The following is a 21008-nucleotide window of genomic DNA, read 5'->3' on the forward strand; positions in this document are numbered from 1 at the left end:
TATATCACAATTTTTTTTTTTGGTTTTAACTCCATCCAAAAGGAGACATTATATTCAAATCCATTCTACCAGCAAAAGAGGATAATAGAGACAACATTTTACGAGAGGAATTTAGATTCAAATCCTCTGCCAACTCTGGGCCTGGCCCGAGCAGTTGCCAGATACCGCCAGCGACTCATCGGATGCGCGGGAAGGATGCGCGGGAGGGATGCGTGTGTGTGTGTGTGTGTGTGTGTGTGTGTGTGTGTGTTCACCTCTCGACGTGATGACATAATGATAATAATGGCTTCCTTATCAGCTCCAGAGCGACAATGGCCAAGATACAACATGAACACTGCCCCCCCGCATCAAAGGCGCGCCATAATGAATACTGAGAGAGAGAGAGAGAGAGAGAGAGAGAGAGAGAGAGAGAGAGAGAGAGAGAGAGAGAGAGAGAGAGAGAGAGGTGGGGTGGGTTGGGGGGCGACAAGAGGTGGGCAGGAACTAAGCCGCCTGTTTTAATTAATTTACCGTCTATTTCTGGCCTCCAGATAAGATTATTTTCTCTGTGTAAGAGTGGAAGACGTGGTGTGGCGGCGCCGGAGACGGTGTGGTGGGGGTTTGGAGACGTGACGTGGTGTGGTGGGGTGGTTGGGGACGTGGTGGTGGTGGTGGTGTTGGGGACGTGGTGGTGGTAGTGATGGGGACGTGGTATGGTGGTGTTGGGGACGTGGTGTGGTGGTGGTGTTGGAGACGAGATGTGGTGGTGGTGTGGTGGTGATGGGGACGTAGTGTGGTAGTGTTGGAGACGTGGTGAGGTGGTGGTGTTGGAGACGTGGTTTGCTATAGATAAATTTGGTGTGGTGGGGTTGGAGATGTGGTGTGGTTGCCTTGGTGTGGTGGTGTTGATGTGGTGTGGTTGTGTTGGAGAAGTAGTGTCGTAGTGTTGGAGACTTGCTGTGGTGGTGTTGGTGACGGTGTGGGAGTGCTAGGGAAGTGGTGTAGTAGTGTTGGAGACGTGCCATGGGAAAACGCAACACCCTGGAGAACACCTGTGTCGTCTGCCTGCCATGAAAGAACACCTGTTACACCCCCAACATACACTCATCACTAGCGAACACCTGTGTCGTCTGCTTGCCATGGAAGAACACCTGTTACACCCTCAACATACACTATACCCCCCTGGAGAACACCTGCTACACCCCCAACATGCACTATACCACCCTGGAGAACACCTGTGTCGTCTTCTGGCCATGGGAGAACACCTGCTACACCCTCAACACCCCTAACATAGACCATACCATCCTGGAGAACACCTGTGTCGTCTGCGTACCATGGGAGAACACCTGCTACACCCTCAACATACACTATACCACCCTGGAGAACACCTGTGTCGTCTGCGTACCATGAAAGAACACCTGCTACACCCCCAACATACACTACACCACCCTGGAGAACACCTGTGTCGTCTTCTGGCCATGGGAGACCAACTGCTACACCCTCAACACCCCATCCCCCTGGGGAGTGTGTATGTGTGTGTGTGTGTGTGTGTGTGTGTGTGTGTGTGTGTGCGTGTGTGTGTACAACGATAACCAACATCAAAACAGGTAGTTTACAATTCTTGCTAATTAAGGTAAGGATCCCAGGCTCATTAAGGGCAAATCCCGAACAGCTGAGTAATTATGGCAAGTGTGTGTGTGTGGGTGTGGGTGTGTGGGAGGGAGGGGGGAGATAACACTAGCTCACCGGGGTCCCCCTCTTCCCACACCATACCCCACACGAGAAACCCCATCCCCACACACTATACCCACACTAGAAATCCCCCTCCCACACACTAAACCCACACGAAAACCCCCTCCCACACACTACACCCACACTAGAAACCCCCTCCCACACACTACACCCACACGAAAAACCCCTCCCATTTCATATCCACATGAGAACACACACACACCCCCTCCCACAATATACCCACACTAGAAACCCTCCCACATCATACACACTCAAGAGCCCCTCCCACGGCCTCCCACACTACACCCACACGAGAACTCTCCCCACACCATACCCACAAGAGACCATACATATGGTCTTCATCTGCCCCGCTGTATGAGCTAAATTGTATACAAAGTCTTCCCACAGTATAAACCCAAATATGTTCTCCTGATTGTAGCGTTCACCTGGTGTGTTCACCTGTGTGTGTTCACCTGTGTGTGTTCACCTGGTGTGTTCACCTGTGTGTGTTCACCTGTGTGTGTTCACCTGGTGTGTTCACCTGTGTGTGTTCACCTGGTGTGTTCACCTGTGTGTATTCACCTGGTGTGTTCACCTGTGTGTGTGCACCTAGTGTGTTCACCTGGTGTGTTCACCTGTGTGTTCACCTGGTGTGTTCACCTGGTGTGTTCACCTGTGTGTTTACCTGCGTGTGTTCACCTGTGTGTGTTCACCTGGTGTGTTCACCTGTGTGTGTTCACCTGGTGTGTTCACCTGTGTGTGTTCACCTGGTGTGTTCACCTGTGTGTGTTCACCTGGTGTGTTCACCTGGTGTGTTCACCTGCGTAAGTTCACCTGGTGTGTTCACCTGTGTGTGTTCATCTGTGTGTGTTCACCTGGTGTGTTCACCTGTGTGTGTTCACCTGGTGTGTTCACCTGGTGTGTTCACCTGTGTGTGTTCACCTGGTGTGTTCACCTGTGTAAGTTCACCTGGTGTGTTCACCTGTGTAAGTTCACCTGGTGTGTTCACCTGTGTGTGTTCACCTGGTGTGTTCACCTGTGTGTGTTCACCTGGTGTGTTCACCTGTGTGTGTTCAACTGTGTGTGTTCACCTGTGTTATCTTGTTTATGTTGTCTTCATCAAACTCCAGCTGGCCCCACCCACTAAAGCCAACACTGGCGTGTGGTTGCTGTGTCTGTATGTCTGTGTCCGCGTCTGCTGTAGTGTCTGTATGTCAGTGTCCACGTCTGTTGCTGTGTCTGTATGTATGTATCCACGTCTGCTGTATGTGTCCATGTCTGCTGTAGTGTCTGTATGTGTCCACGTCTGCTGTATGTGTCTGTATGTGTCCACGTCTGCTGCATGTGTCTGTATGAGTCCACGTCTGCTGTATGTCTGTATGTGTCCACGTCTGCTGTATGTGTCTGTATGTGTCCACGTCTGCTGTATGTGTCCACGACTGCTGTATGTGTCTGTATGTGTCCACGTCGGCTGTATGTGTCCACGTCTGCTGTATGTGTCTGTATGAGTCCACGTCTGCTGTATGTGTCTGTATGTGTCCACGTCTGCTGTATGTGTCTGTATGTGTCCACGTCTGCTGTATGTGTCTGTATGTGTCCACGTCTGCTGTATGTGTCTGTGTCCACGTCTGCTGTATGTGTCTGTATGTGTCCACGTCTGCTGTATGTGTCTGTATGTGTCCACGTCTGCTGTATGTGTCTGTATGTGTCCACGACTGCTGTATGTGTCCACGTCGGCTGTATGTGTCCACGTCTGCTGTATGTGTCTGTATGTGTCCACGTCTGCTGTATGTGTCTGTATGTGTCCACGTCTGCTGTATGTGTCCACGTCTGCTGTATGTGTCTGTATGTGTCCACGTCTGCTGTATGTGTCTGTATGTGTCCACGTCTGCTGTATGTGTCTGTATGTGTCCACGTCTGCTGTATGTGTCTGTATGTGTCCACGTCTGCTGTATGTGTCTGTATGTGTCCACGTCTGCTGTAGTGTCTGTATGTGTCCACGTCTGCTGTATGTGTCTGTATGTGTCCACGTCTGCTGTATGTGTCTGTATGTGTCCACGTCTGCTGTAGTGTCTGTATGTGTCCACGTCTGCTGTATGTGTCTGTATGTGTCCACGTCTGCTGTATGTGTCTGTATGTGTCCACGTCTGCTATATGTGTCTGTATGTGTCCACGTCTGCTGTATGTGTCTGTATGTGTCCACGTCTGCTGTATGTGTCTGTATGTGTCCACGTCTGCTGTATGTGTCTGGTTGTGTCCACGTCTGCTATAGTGTCTGTATGTGTCCACGTCTGCTGTATGTGTCTGTATGTGTCCACGTCTGCTGTATGTGTCTGGTTGTGTCCACGTCTGCTGTATGTGTCTGTCTACTTCACGGATAAGTGTATTGCACCGCCGGGGCGGGGCGGGGCGGGGCGGGTCGGGTCCAGGCTTGGTGGCGGGGGAGGCACTTGGGATACACTTAAGTATAAGTGTGTACACAAGTGACGTGTGCTGCTGGGCCAGCCGGCCTGTAAAGATAAGGTGGCCACCCACTTAATATGGTAATGAGCTTTGATCTATAAGCTGTCTGTCCCGGGGCCCTGAGCAGTGTAGCTACACCCCCCCCCACACCCCTCCCCCCAATGTCAGTGTAGCTTACTTCACCACATTGGCTGGGGAGGTGCGCCCCCTCCCCCCCTAACTAACCCTTGGTCAGTGAAGGTTACAGTGTTACACTAGGCTGGGGGGGGGTCGCCCCGTCAGTGTAGGTTACAGTATTACACAGGCTTGGGGTCGCCCCGTCAGTGTAGGTTACAGTATTACACAGGCTTGGGGTCGCCCCGTCAGTGTAGGTGACAGTATTACACAGGCTTGGGGTTGCCCCGTCAGTGTAGGTTACAGTATTACACTGGCTGGGGGTCGCCCCGTCAGTGTAGGTGACAGTATTACACAGGCTTGGGGTTGCCCCGTCAGTGTAGGTGACAGTATTACACAGGCTTGGGGTCGCCCCGTCAGTGTAGGTTACAGTATTACACAGGCTTGGGGTCGCCCCGTCAGTGTAGGTGACAGTATTACACAGGCTTGGGGTTGCCCCGTCAGTGTAGGTGACAGTATTACACAGGCTTGGGGTCGCCCCGTCAGTGTAGGTTACAGTATTACACTGGCTGGGGGTCGCCCCGTCAGTGTAGGTGACAGTATTACACAGGCTTGGGGTCGCCCCGTCAGTGTAGGTGACAGTATTACACAGGCTTGGGGTCGCCCCGTCAGTGTAGGTTACAGTATTACACTGGCTGGGGGTCGCCCCGTCGGTGTAGGTTACAGTATTACACTGGCTGGGGGTCGCCCCGTCAGTGTAGGTTACAGTATTACACTGGCTGGGGGTCGCCCCGTCAGTGTAGGTTACAGTATTACATAGGCTTGGGGTCGCCCCAACAGTGTAGGTTACAGTCCTACACTAGCTAGAGGTCGCCCCATTAGTACAGGTTACAGCCCTACACTAGTTACGGGGTCGCCCCATTAGTACAGGTTACAGTCCTACACTAGCTAGGGGTCGCCCCATTAGTACAGGTTACAGTCCTACACTAGCTAGGGGTCGCCCCATTAGCACAGGTTACAGCCCTACACTAGTTAGGGGGTCGCCCCATTAGTACAGGTTACAGTCCTACACTAGCTAGGGGTCGCCCCATTAGTACAGGTTACAGCCCTACACTAGTTACGGGGTCGCCCCATTAGTACAGGTTACAGCCCTACACTAGTTAGGGGGTCGCCCCATTAGTACAGCTTACAGTCCTACACTAGTTAGGGGGTCGCCCCATTAGTACAGGTTACAACCCTACACTAGCTAGGGGTCGCCCCATTAGTACAGGTTACAGCCCTACACTAGCTAGGGGTCGCCCCATTAGTACAGGTTACAGCCCTACACTAGCTAGGGGTCGCCCCATTAGTACAGGTTACAGCCCTACACTAGTTACGGGGTCGCCCCATTAGTACAGGTTACAGCCCTACACTAGTTAGGGGTCGCCCCATTAGTACAGGTTACAGTCCTACACTAGCTAGGGGTCGCCCCATTAGTACAGGTTACAGCCCTACACTAGTTAGGGGGTCGCCCCATTAGTACAGGTTACAGTCCTACACTAGCTAGGGGTCGCCCCATTAGTACAGGTTACAGCCCTACACTAGTTAGGGGTCGCCCCATTAATGTACCTTGCAGTACTACACACCTCACCCTCCCACGTGATGTAAACTAATAATAACAATTAATATTCCCCGTTGGACATGTTTATTTAATTTAATTGACCTGAGTTATGGGTCCGGGCGTGTACGATACAGCGGGTGTAATACATCAGTCGTGTACACCAGATGTAATGGACCAGTTCCACGCTGGACGACACTACCTCATAACTCCTCATCCGCTGAAAAACTGCGCTCATTACTCTGGTGATCAATGCGGTCAACACCGTGAATAACACTGATTAACACTAGGGTCCAACCCATGATCAAAGCTGCGTTCAACGCTAGGGTCAACGCTAGGATCAACGTTTGGTCAACACTGGGATTAACGCTGTGGTCAACACTGGGATCAATACCGTGATTAACACTGATTAACATTATAGTCAACTCTATAGTCAACACGGATCAACGCGGTGGTCAACGCTAGGATCAACGCGTGGTCAACACTAGGATCAACGCTATGGTCAACACTGGGATCAACACCGTGATTAACACTGATTAACATTATAGTCAACTCAATAGTCAACAGGGATCAACACTGGGATCAACGCTTTGTCAACACTGGGATCAACGCTTGGTCAACACTGAGATCAACGCTATGGTCAACAATGAGATCAACGCTATGGTCAACACTGAGATCAACGCTATGGTCAACACTGGGATCAACGCTTGGTCAACGCTATGGTCAACACTGAGATCAACGCTATGGTCAACACTGAGATCAACGCTTGGTCAACACTGGGGTCAACGCTATGGTCAACACTGGGATCAACGCTATGGTCAACACTAGGATCAACGCTTGGTCAACACTGGGATCAACGCTTGGTCAACACTGGGATCAACGCTTGGTCAACACTGGGATCAACGCTATGGTCAACACTGGGATCAACGCTTGGTCAACACTGGGATCAACGCTTGGTCAACACTGGGATCAACGCTTTGTCAACACTGGGATCAACGCTTGGTCAACACTGGGATCAGCGCTATGGTCAACACTGGGATCAACGCTTGGTCAACACTGGGATCAACGCTTAGTCAACACTGAGATCAACGCTTGGTCAACACTGGGATCAACGCTTGGTCAACACTGAGATCAACGCTTGGTCAACACTGGGATCAACGCTATGGTCAACACTGGGATCAACGCTTGGTCAACACTGGGATCAACGCTTGGTCAACACTGGGATCAACGCTTGGTCAACACTGGGATCAACGCTTGGTCAACACTGAGATCAACGCTATGGTCAACACTGAGATCAACGCTATGGTCAACACTGGGATCAACACTGTTTAACGGTCACTATTACGATCCCCAGTGGGGGTCAGCGCTACGGGGGAACCACTGATCAACACTGTGGCTAATACCCCACCCACCACCCACTGAAACTACCACAACGCCTCCCTCAGCCACCCACCACCCACTGAAACTACCACAACGCCTCCCTCAACCACCCACCACCCACTGAAACTACCACAACGCCTCCCTCAACCACCCACCACCCACTGAAACTACCACAACGCCTCCCTCAACCACCCACCACCCACTGAAACTACCACAACGCCTCCCTCAACCACCCACCACCCACTGAAACTACCACAACGCCTCCCTCAACCACCCACCACCCACTGAAACTACCACAACGCCTCCCTCAACCACCCACCACCCACCTAAACGACTAAACCACCTCCCACGGCAACCCCCCCCACCCCCACTGCAACCTACAAAGACACATATCAAACCCCTAAATAACACCAAATTTAAAACACAAAAACGAGGGGAAAAAAACGCAAAAACAAAACCAAATTTAAAACGAAAAAACGAGAAAAAAAAATCTAAATGACAAAAAATGACAAAAAAAATTTAAATGACAAAAATTGAGGATTAAAGTGATATAATTTGTATATATATATATATATATATATATATATATATATATATATATATATATATATATATATATATATACATATATATGAGGAGGAGGAGGAGGAGGAAGATCAGGTCATGGCAGACATCAACTGACCCCAAACAGCCACACGCCACTCACGGGTCACGCACGACCTGAACACACATCAAATTACCTGACTTCTGTAGATCCCGATGTTAATAAATAATAACCCAGCCGATAATCACGTTCGATAAATAATGGTCCGCGAGGGAGATCAGCTCCCGGAGAGAATCACAAGGCAGGGAGGAGAGGATGAACACCACAACACAACAGACGCCATTTATAACGGCAGAGGGACACACCTGAGACTGGCTAGAAATATCGTTGGAACATGTTGGTGTCGGGTGTATGCTCCCACGGCGCTAGACGACACCCAAAGTCTTCTAAAAAAAAAAATAAAAACACATTTCGTGCCCATATTCCACAATGCTAAAGTGTTTATATATTTTCTTGAAAATATAAACGCTTTAGTAATTACATTATATATATATATATATATATATATATATATATATATATATATATATATATATATATATATATATATATATATTAGCGTTTAGTGTGAGTTCATTTTATATTTATTAGCGTTTAGTATATATATATATATATATATATATATATATATATATATATATATATATATATATATGTTACCGTAATCTTTTATCAAACTGTTAATCTAATGATCTGGATTTTTATTTAAAATTTTTTTCTTGGGCGCCAGTAAGGGCATTTGTCATTTGTTATATTATTCAAAAATCTTACGATATATTACGTAGAGGTGATGCGTCCTTGTGTTAAGAAAAAAAAGTTTATTATGGGAGTGGATCTGGCAGCGGATGGAATCATGGAAGCGGAAGTGGATCATAGGGTGGGGGAGGGGGCGAAAATTCTGGGGGCCTTGAAGAATGTGTGGAAGTCGAGAACATTATCTCGGAAAGCAAAAATGGGTATGTTTGAAGGAATAGTGGTTCCAACAATGTTGTATGGTTGCGAGGCGTGGGCTATGGATAGAGTTGTGCGCAGGAGGATGGATGTGCTGGAAATGAGATGTTTGAGGACAATGTGTGGTGTGAGGTGGTTTGATCGAGTGAGTAACGTAAGGGTAAGAGAGATGTGTGGAAATAAAAAGAGCGTGGTTGAGAGAGCAGAAGAGGGTGTTTTGAAGTGGTTTGGGCACATGGATAAATTGAGTGAGGAAAGATTGACCAAGAGGATATATGTGTCGGAGGTGGAGGGAACGAGGAGAAGAGGGAGACCAAACTGGAGGTGGAAAGATGGAGTGAAAAAGATTTTGTGTGATCGGGGCCTGAACATGCAGGAGGGTGAAAGGAGGGCAAGGAATAGAGTGAACTGGAGCGATGTGGTATACCGGGGTTGACGTGCTGTCAGGGGATTGAATCAAGGCATGTGAAGCGTCTGGGGTAAACCATGGAAAGCTGTGTAGGTATGTATATTTGCGTGTGTGGACGTATGTATATACATGTGTATGGGGGGGGGGGGTTGGGCCATCTCTTTCGTCTGTTTCCTTGCGCTACCTCGCAAACGCGGGAGACAGCGACAAAGTATAATAAAAAAAATAAAATAATATATATATATATATATATATATATATATATATATATATATATATATATATATATATATAGATAGATAGATAGATAGATAGATAGATAAGAAATTGAAACCTGTTAATTAATTAAAACACAACAAAATAAAATGAAGAGAAAATAAAAGCTGGGATGAACTTATTAAAAACATACGATATTTCAATATTTTACTGTGAAAAGAAATTATATTTGAAATTTCATCTCACAATTGTTCTGAAGAAACGTGTACACACAACTGGGACTGTAAGACCAAATCTGTACACTGCAGTGCCTCATGACCTCTGTACACTGCAGTGCCTCGTGAAATCTGTACACTGCAGTGCCTCATGAAATCTGTACAGTGCAGTGCCTCATGAAATCTGTACACTGCAGTGCCTCATGAAATCTGTACACTGCAGTGCCTCATGGAATCTGTACACTGCAGTGCCTCATGGAATCTGTACACTGCAGTGCCTCATGAAATCTGTACACTGCAGTGCCTTATGAAATCTGCACACTGCAGTGCCTCATGGAATCTGTACACTGCAGTGCCTCATGAAGTCCAATGAAATCTGTGGTCAGCCATGACATAAGGAGGCCATGAGTGAGGTAGAGGGATGATGACATGAGATCGTCAGAGGTGGAGGGAAGGTGACATGAGATCTGGGGATGAGGGAAGGTGACATGAGATCATGAGCGAGGATGAGGGAAGGTGACATGAGATCATGAGCGAGGATGAGGGAAGGTGACATGTGATCATGAGTGAGGATGAGGGAAGGTGACATGTGATCATGAGTGGGGGATGAAGGAAGGTGACATGAGATCATGAGTGGGGATGAGGGAGGGCGTGTGTGGGAGGGAGGGCATATAAAGGGACGACTGTGGGAGTCGTACCGGACTCCTTAGTCGCGAAGGTTCGCTCCGGGAACGACCCTGCTACAACCAGAGACCACTGGACGACCACTAATGGTCTCTTCATCCAGCCAGAGACCGCTGGACGACCACTAATGGTCTCTTCATCCAGCCAGAGACCGCTGGACGACCACTAATGGTCTCTTCATCCAGCCAGAGACCGCTGGACGACCACTAATGGTCTCTTCATCCAGCCAGAGACCGCTGGACGACCACTAATGGTCTCTTCATCCAGCCAGAGACCGCTGGACGACCACTAATGGTCTCTTCATCCAGCCAGAGACCGCTGGACGACCACGAATGGTCTCTTCATCCAGCCAGAGACCGCTGGACGACCACTAATGGTCTCTTCATCCACCCAAGAGTCCACTGGACGACCACTAATGGTCTCTTCATCCAGCCAGAGACCACTCGACGACCACGAATGGTCTCTTCATCCAGCCAGAGACCGCTGGACGACCACTAATGGTCTCTCCATCCACCTAAGAGTCCACTGGAAGACCACTAATGGTCTCCATCCACCCAAGAGTCCACTGGAAGACCACTAATGGTCTCTGCATCCACCCAAGAGACCACTGAAAGACCACTAATGGTCTCTCCATCCACCCAAGAGACCACTGGACAACCACTAATGGTCTCTTCATCCAACCAGAGACCACTCGACGACCACGAATGGTCTCTTCATCCAGCCAGAGACCACTCGACGACCACGAATGGTCTCTTCATCCAGCCAGAGACCGCTGGACGACCACTAATGGTCTCTCATCCACCTAAGAGACCACTGGAAGACCACTAATGGTCTCTTCATCCAGCCAGACCACCACTGGACGAACAGTGTGTAGTGTGTAAGTGGCACGGGTCGTCGTCACCTCCACTGAACTAATTAACCAACCACTTGAGAATCTCCAGTGACAACAAAGTGTGTCACTTACAAGTCGCTGCTAATGGGGGATGGGGGAGGGCTTTTTGAGCCAATCAAAACCTCGTTAGCTCGAGCAGTTCACCGTGATTGGTCGAGCCTCAGGGCGTTCCGCTCCTGGGAGGGGAGTTAGGATGTGACGCCCTCCTCCTCCTCCCAATGTCTCTCCCCCTCCCCTCACCCCCTCCCTTCCCCTCACCCCCTCCCTTCCCCTCACCCCCTCACCCCGCTCGAACACATCCTGCATAAGTAGCCATTTCTGGGCCCGAGGAAGGGGAGAATACATTACTGTCGAGAGAGAGCGAGTGGTGAGAGAGAGAGAGAGAGAGAGAGAGAGAGAGAGAGAGAGAGAGAGAGAGAGAGAGAGAGAGAGAGAGAGAGAGAGAGAGAGAGAGGGGAAAGATTTCTTTGCGTTCAATTCCACATTCTGTATCTGTTTCCCCCCCCCCCCAAGTGACAGGTGAGGGGTGAAGGGGGGGTACATGGTTAGGGGGAAGGGGAGGGGAGGGGAAGGGGGTAAGTAAGTACAGAGCGGTACAGTGGGGTACAGTACGGGGGGGAGGGGGCACCAGCTGGGGCCCCCATGTGGGCCCCAGGGGGGGAGGCGCCCCGTATGTGTCATATACATAAGTATAACGGTAAGACCTATGTATACAGGGCATCACACCGTGTATATAATGTATAATGTATGAGATATACATAACTTGACATCTACAATGTATACATATACAAATCACATAATACACAAGAGTACCTAGGTGTACTGGAACCAGACCCGGTATACAGACAGTGTACTAAGTGTACTGTCGTTTAACACAGTATAATCACTGTACCGTCGTTAAACACATTGGAAATGCCCTGTCGTTTAACATGGACAGTCTAGTATTACTGTCGTTGAACACAGTCTACTGTACTGACGTTTAACCTACGACAGTGTTGCGTACTCTCGTTTAAACGCACACACAGTGTTGTATACCGTCGTTGAACACAGTCTACTGTACTGAAGTTTAACCTACGACAGTGTTGCGTACTCTCGTTTAAACGCACACACAGTGTTGTATACCGTCGTTGAACACAGTCTACTGTACTGACTTTTAACCTAAGACAGTGTTGCGTACTCTCGTTTAAACACACACACAGTGTTGTATACCGTCGTTGAACACAGTCTACTGTACTGACGTTTAACATAAGATAGTGTTGCGTACTCTCGTTTAAACGCACACACAGTGTTGTATACCGTCGTTGAACACAGTCTACTGTACTGACGTTTAACATAAGACAGTGTTGCGTACTCTCGTTTAAACGCACACACAGTGTTGTATACCGTCGTTGAACACAGTCTACTGTACTGACGTTTAACATAAGACAGTGTTGCGTACTCTCGTTTAAACGCACACACAGTGTTGTATACCGTCGTTGAACACGGATAACGATTCACGTGTGTATATAATCAGAAATGAAAAAAAGAATCAATTCTTAAGAAAAAATATACATTGATTACCCTCTTGCATTCTGCACGATGTATAGACATAGGTATACATGTGTATACGTCATAGGTATACATGTGTATACTTCACCATACACCGCCTCCCCCCCACTACATGTATAACTAACCCCCCCCCTCCTATACACTTCTCGTTAAACCTCTATAAACCCCCATCAACCCCCAACCATACACACACACACACACACACACACACACACACACACACATACACACACACACACACACACACACACACACACACACATACACACACACACTTACACTTACACACACACACACACACACACACACACACACGCACACACACACACACACACACACTCACACACACACTTACACTTACACACATACACACACACACTTACACTTACATACACATAAACACCCACACACACACACACTTACACACTTACACTTACACACACACACACACACACACACATACACACTCACATACACACACACACACTTACACTTACATACACATAAACACACACACACACACACACACACTACACACTTACACTTACACACACACACACACACACACACACACACACACACACACACACACTACACACTTACACTTACACACACACACACACACACACACACACACACACCCTCCATCCTCCCAGGTGGAATGAGACGGTGTCCACACAAGACCTGGGAGACACCTTACCCTCCCAGGGTGGAGGAGGGTGTGTGGGGGTGGAGGGGTGCGTGTGTGTGTGTGGAGAGGGTGGGGGGAGAGACGAGGTCTCTCTCTCTCTCTCTCTCTCTCTCTCTCTCTCTCTCTCTCTCTCTCTCTCTCTCTCTCTCTCTCCCAAGTGTCCACACGAGACCTGGGAGACATCTCACCCTCCCAGGCCAGAGAGGGAAGGAAGGGGAGAGGGGAGGGTGGTGGGAAAGGAGAGAGGGTGGAGGGGGAGGTGGGAGGGATTCGGGAGTAAGACGTGTGAGGGGGATGGGGACGGAGGGATGGGGAATGGGGAATGGGGGGAGGTAGTGATCCGCCTCAAATATTCCTCAACGAAAAATATGCAGAAAATCCGTTAACGTGCTCCCAGCATTGCCACTTGGAGCGGATTTATATATCGGCGAAATCCGGACCTCCCCTCGGCCCGGGCCGGGCCACCGATACCACCCAGGAGGGAGAGAGAGAGAGAGAGAGAGAGAGAGAGAGAGAGAGAGAGAGAGAGAGAGAGAGAGAGAGAGAGAGAGAGAGAGGAGGATTCGCCCATCAGTCGTTCATCTAAAGGGAAGAAAGGAGGGAGGGAACTCACACACCATCCTACTGCTGCTGGTGGTGATGTGGTATGACTGGAGGAGGGGCACCATCCTACTGCTGCTGGTGGTGATGTGGTATGACTGGAGGAGGGGCACCATCCTACTGCTGGTGGTGATGTGGTATGACTGGAGGAGGGGCACCATCCTACTGCTGGTGGTGGTGATGTGGTATGACTGGAGGAGGGGCACCATCCTACTGCTGGTGGTGATGTGGTATGACTGGAGGAGGGGCACCATCCTACTGCTGGTGGTGATGATGTAGTATGACTGGAGGAGGGGCACCATCCTACTGCTGGTGGTGATGTGGTATGACTGGGGGAGGGGCACCATCCTACTGCTGGTGGTGGTGATGTGGTATGACTGGAGGAGGGGCGGCGGGGCGGGGCGGCCCTAGTAAGTGTCCCGACACACACACACACACACACACACACTACCCGAGGGCGTGACTGGTACATACTAACATACACAGCAGGTCAACCCGTGGCCCAGGTCAGGCCGGGGTCAGAGGGGGGTCCTCCTCCTCAGTGACCCCCCCACACCTGCAGGTCCCGCGTCCTGTGTCCCCAGGGGCGCCGCGCGGGGTCACGGAGGGGAACAAGGGCCTCGCTCCGCCGGAGGACACGCACGTGCACAGATAACAGTGATAAGGATGAAGATAAACATCCTGCTGATGGTGGCAGACAGGCAGGCAGGGGAGAGAGAGAGAGAGAGAGAGAGAGAGAGAGAGAGAGAGAGAGAGAGAGAGAGAGAGAGAGGCAGTAAGTACCCGTTCGTGTGTGTGTGTGTCTCTCGCTCTTTCTCAATCTGTTGTGACCTGTTATTCATTTATTCTTGTGATATACCCTGATTTACTCTTGTGGTATACCGATTTATTCTTGATATAACCCGATTTATTCTTGTGATATACCCTGATTTACTCTTGTGATATACCCTGATATACTCTTGGTATGCTACAATCTCGAGTCTTACCAACAAACCACCTCCCTCACCCCCCTGGCCACCCCCATCTCGGGGTCTCAGGTCTTCCCTTGGAGGCTCCCATGACGCAGGCTCCCCATCACCCCAGACCTTACCTTCTAGGCTCCCCATCACCCTAGACCTTACATTGTAGGCTTCTCTATCACCCCATACCTTACCTTATGGGTTCCCCATCACCCTAGACCTTGCATTGTAGGCTCCCCATCACCCCCAGGGCCTTACCTTGTAGGCTCCTCCCTCATCCCTAGTACCATACCTTGTAGGCTCCTCCCATCACCCCTAGTACCATACCTTGTAGGCTCCTCCCTCAGCACCAGGACCTTACCTTGTAGGCTCCTCCCTCACCCCTAGTACCATACCTTGTAGGCTCCTCCCATCACCCCTAGTACCATACCTTGTAGGCTCCTCCCTCAGCACCAGGACCTTACCTTGTAGGCTCCTCCCTCACCCCCAGGACCTTACCTTGTAGGCTCCTCCCTCACCTCCAGGACCTTACCTTGTAGGCTCCTCCCTCACCCCTAGTACCATACCTTGTAGGCTCCTCCCATCACCCCTAGTACCATACCTTGTAGGCTCCTCCCTCACCACCAGGACCTTACCTTGTAGGCTCCTCCCTCACCACCAGGACCTTACCTTGTAGGCTCCTCCCTCACCCCCAGGACCTTACCTTGTAGGCTTCTCCCTCACCCCCAGGACCTTACCTTGTAGGCTCCTCCCTCACCCTAGACCTTACATTATAGGCTCCTCCCTCACCCCCAGGACCTTACCTTGTAGGCTCCTCCCTCACCCTAGACCTTACATTATAAGCTCCCATCACCCTTGACCTTACCTTGTACGCTCCCCATCACCCCTATTACCATACCTTGTAGGCTCCTCCTCACCTCCTTACCTTGTAGGCTCCTCCCTCACCCCCAGGACCTTACCTTGTAGGCTCCTCCCTCACCCTAGACCTTACATTATAAGCTCCCATCACCCTTGACCTTATCTTGTAGGCTTCCCATCACCCCCTAGTACCATACCTTGTAGGCTCCTCCCTCACCTCCTTACCTTGTAGGCTCCTCCCTCACCCTAGACCTTACATTATAAGCTCCCATCACCCTTGACCTTACCTTGTAGGCTCCCCATCACCCCCTAGTACCATACCTTGTAGGCTCCTCCCTCACCTCCTTACCTTGTAGGCTCCTCCCTCACCCCCTAGTACCATACCTTGTAGGCTCCTCCCTCACCCCCTTACCTTGTAGGCTCCCATGGCGTAGGCTCCGTCGTAGATGAAGAGGTGGTCGTTGCAGTCGAGCTGGAGCCTCTCGAAGCGGAGCATGAAGCGCTGGAGGATGGAGTCCGTCTGGAAGGTGACCACACATTTGAGGTTCCTCTCCCCGCGAGACACCACCACCGCGCCCTCGATCATCCGACTCCGCTGCTTCAGGAACGAGTCGTGGCACAGCTCCGACACAGCGACTGGTGAGGAGGAGGAGGAGGGAGAGATATAGATGTATATATAGACGGGTGGTGGAGAGGGAGGGAGAGATATAGATGTATATATAGACGGGTGGTGGAGAGACAGAGACGGGTGGTGGGGAAGGAGGGAGAGAAAGAGAGGGAGAGAGATAGATATATGTATATACAGACGGGTGGTGGTGAGAGAGAGAGAGAGAGAGAGAGAGAGAGAGAGAGAGAGAGAGAGAGAGAGAGAGAGAGAGGCGGCAGTTCCAGTGTGGCAGAGAAGCTTATCTATCTATGATTAATCCTATCTACTCCTCGAAATGATTAATGGATAATCAAGCGACGTAAATCAAGGGACGTAAATCAAGCGACGTAAATCAAGCGACGTAAATCAAGCGACGTAAATCAAGGGACGTAAATCAAGCGACGTAAATCAAGGGACGTAAATCAAGGGACGTAAATCAAGCGACGTAAATCAAGCGACGTAAATCAAGCGACGTAAATCAAGCGACGTAAATCAAGGGACGTAAATCAAGCGACGTAAATCAAGGGACGTAAATCAAGCGACGTAAATCAAGCGACGTAAATCAAGCGACGTAAATCAAGCGACGTAAATCAAGGGACGTAAATCAAGCGACGTAAATCAAGCGACGTAAATCAAGCGACGTAAATCAAGGGACGTAAATCAAGCGACGTAAATCAAGCGACGTAAATCAAGGGACGTAAATCAAGGGACGTAAATCAAGGGACGTAAATCAAGCGACGTAAATCAAGGGACGTAAATCAAGCGACGTAAATCAAGCGACGTAAATCAAGGGACGTAAATCAAGCGACGTAAATCAAGGGACGTAAATCAAGCGACGTAAATCAAGCGACGTAAATCAAGGGACGTAAATCAAGCGACGTAAATCAAGCGACGTAAATCAAGGGACGTAAATCAAGCGACGTAAATCAAGCGACGTAAATCAAGGGACGTAAATCAAGCGACGTAAATCAAGGGACGTAAATCAAGCGACGTAAATCAAGCGACGTAAATCAAGGGACGTAAATCAAGCGACGTAAATCAAGCGACGTAAATCAAGCGACGTAAATCAAGCGACGTAAATCAAGCGACGTAAATCAAGGGACGTAAATCAAGGGACGTAAATCAAGCGACGTAAATCAAGCGACGTAAATCGTGACGTAAATCAAGTTTACGACGGAGTGGCGCTGAGGTCGTATGCTGTGGCCCCGGACGTCGTGTTTACAGATGATGCTCAGTATACGACCCCCGGGGGCACTGATGGGACGCCCCCTGGGGGGCACTGATGGGACGCCCCCTGGGGGGCACTGATGGGACGCCCCTGGGGGCACTGATGGGACGACCCTGGGGGGCACTGATGGGACGACCCCTGGGGGGCACTGATGGGACGACCCCTGGGGGGCACTAATGGGACGACCCCTGGGGGCACTGATGGGACGACCCCTGGGGGCACTGATGGGACGACCCCTGGGGGCACGGATGGGACGACCCTGGGGGGCACTGATGGGACGACCCTGGGGGCACGGATGGGACGACCCTGGGAGCATTGATGGGACGACCCTGGGGGGCACTGATGGGACGCCCCCTGGGGGGCACTAATGGGACGACCCCTGGGGGCACTGATGGGACGACCCCTGGGGGCATTGATGGGACGACCCTGGGGGCACTGATGGGACGCCCCCTGGGGGGCACTAATGGGACGACCCCTGGGGGCACTGATGGGACGACCCCTGGGGGCACTGATGGGACGCCCCCTGGGGGCACTGATGGGACGCCCCTGGGGGGCACTGATGGGACGCCCCTGGGGGCACTGATGGGACGACCCCTGGGAGCACTGATGGGACGACCCTGAGAGCACTGGTGGGACGACCCTGGGGGCACTGATGGGACGCCCCCTGGGAGCATAGGTGGGACGACCCCCGGGGGCAATGATGGGACGACCCCTGGGAGCATTGATGGGACGACCCTGGGAGCATTGATGGGACGACCCTGGGAGCATTGGTGGGACGACCCTGGGAGCATTGATGGGACGACCCTGGGGGCACTGATGGGACGACCCCTGGGGCACTGATGGGACGACCCTGGGGGCACTGATGGGACGCCCCTGGGAGCATTGATGGGACGCCCCTGGGGGCACGGATGGGACGCCCCTGGGAGCATCGGGTCGTTATATACCCCAGGGCGACACCACCAGTGGTCAAGTGCCTCCTCCCTTCATGGGCAAACACATTGGCGATGCTGAGAGGCTGGCTGCCACCCCATGCTCCATGAGTGGCCCCATGTGACTGACGCGGAAGCATGCTCCATGAGTGGCCCACGTTAGTGACGCGTCGTGATGTCATCGACCAATACAATATCCTAGGGGGCGACAGGCCGACCATGACGTCATCATCTCGCAAAGGACGAATCACATTCCCATCTCTCTGGAGTTCCCCCCAACCACCACAACAACCAATCATAGTCAGGTCATGAAGTCTCCACGAAAAACAAGAGCCAATCATAAGCTCGTCATGAGATGAAGTTCCCGCCCACCAGACCCATCGACCACTCACAAGCCACTGGTGAAGTTCCCGCCCACAATCCACCGACCAATCACGCGCCGAGTTGGGGTTCTCGCTCACCTATCATCGAATGAGAGACCTATTGTGACGTCACCGGGGCTCAGGTGAGGTAGGGCAAGCGAATCGTAAATTAGATTACGGACTTGAACGTGGCTGTTGCCAGACGCACGTCACCTTCAAGGAGAGAGAGAGAGATAGATAGATAGATAGAGAGAGAGAGAGAGATAGATAGATAGATAGATAGAGAGAGAGAGAGAGAGAGAGAGAGAGAGAGAGAGAGAGAGAGAGAGAGAGAGAGACCCTGGAGAGATTGAGTAATACCTAACCTATCTAGGAGAACCCACGATGAAGTGAGAGAGAGAGAGAGAGAGAGAGAGAGAGAGAGAGAGAGAGAGAGAGAGAGAGAGAGAGACGCCCCCCCCCCCCATTCTAGCCTACATAATCAAACCCCGGTAATTGGTTCCCTGGGATGGGTTGGTTCTTTTTAAAAATCATTCCAATATTCTTGGCTCAGAGAGATGGTGGGGGAGGGAGGGGAGGGTGAGGGAAGGGGATATGGAGGGAGGGTGGAGGGAGGGGAGGGGTCTCTGTACGTCAGATGGGCGGGTCTTAGGAAGTGGGTAGAGGAGGGGGGGGGGTGGTGGAGGGGATTTAGCCATCCTCCCTCCCCTCCCCTCACTCCACACCCACCTGATGGGCAGGTCTTAGGAGGAGGGCGGAGGGGGGGAGTGAGTGAGGGAGGGGATTTAGCCATCCCTCCTCCCCTCCCCAGCCACCTCAACCCATAGCCAAACACACACACACACACATCCACACACATACACACTACACTGTGACACCCCATCCCTAAACCGTCCACATTAATCCATTTCTTCCCCAGACTCCACACCCACCTCAACCCATAGCCAAACACACACACACACCCACACACACTACACTGTGACACCCCATCCCTAAACCGTCCACATTAATCCTTTTCACACAACACAATACACGTATCTATGACATACAATCCCTAAATAATCCCTCCCATTAACTCTCAAGTCTGGTTATCTACTCACAGATTCCCCCACCCCCTCCCAAAATTCACTTATCTATCGTAAATCCGATATGATTCTACGCCAGCGGTGAAATGTCACATTTCCCTGTGTGCCACAAGTCTACAAATGTTGTACATAATTGTAGGTATTTTTTGAGTCTCTTTATCGTCTAGAAATTATTATCCTAAGGCAGCTGTAGTGATAAAATTTAATAAGCCAACAAACACTTTATATATCCCACATACATTTTATATATATATATATATATATATATATATATATATATATATATATATATTATCCCTGGGGATAGGGGAGAAAGAATAATTCCCACGTATTCCCTGCGTGTCGTAGAAGGCGACTAAAAGGGGAGGGAGCGGGGGGCTGGAAATCCTCCCCTCTCAATTTTTTTTAATTTTCCAAAAGAAGCAACAGAGAAGGGGGCCAGGTGAGGATATTCCCTCAGTGGCCCAGTTCTCTGTTCTTAACGCTACCTCACTAACGCGGGAAATGGCGAATAGTTTGAAAAAGAAAAAAAAAAAAAAAATATATATATATATATATATATATATATATATATATATATATATATATATATATATATATATATATATACCACAAACGCTTTATTTAAACCACAAACGCTTTATATATACCACAAACACTTTATATATACCACAAACACTTTATATATACCACAAACGCTTTACATATCCACAAACGCTTTATATATACCACAAACACTTTATACATACCACAAACACTTTATACATACCACAAACACTTTATACATACCACAAACACTTTATACATACCACAAACACTTTATACACACCACAAACACTTTATACACACCACAAACACTTTATACAT

At 50.1% G+C, this 21008-nt stretch overlaps 1 protein-coding gene across 2 annotated transcripts in view; it reads right to left on the bottom strand.

The window, feature by feature from the left end:
• Positions 1 to 21008, bottom strand: part of loaf (lost and found) — a 203259-nt gene that overhangs the window by 64520 nt on the left and 117731 nt on the right. For both annotated transcript variants that reach the window (XM_071675767.1, XM_071675768.1), the window contains exon 2: positions 16304 to 16527. In XM_071675767.1, the coding sequence (XP_071531868.1) occupies positions 16304 to 16527 (224 nt within the window). The remainder of the gene's footprint in view (positions 1 to 16303; positions 16528 to 21008) is intronic.

This window comes from Panulirus ornatus, chromosome 21 (assembly GCF_036320965.1).
Source record: "Panulirus ornatus isolate Po-2019 chromosome 21, ASM3632096v1, whole genome shotgun sequence".
NCBI lineage: Eukaryota > Metazoa > Arthropoda > Malacostraca > Decapoda > Palinuridae > Panulirus > Panulirus ornatus.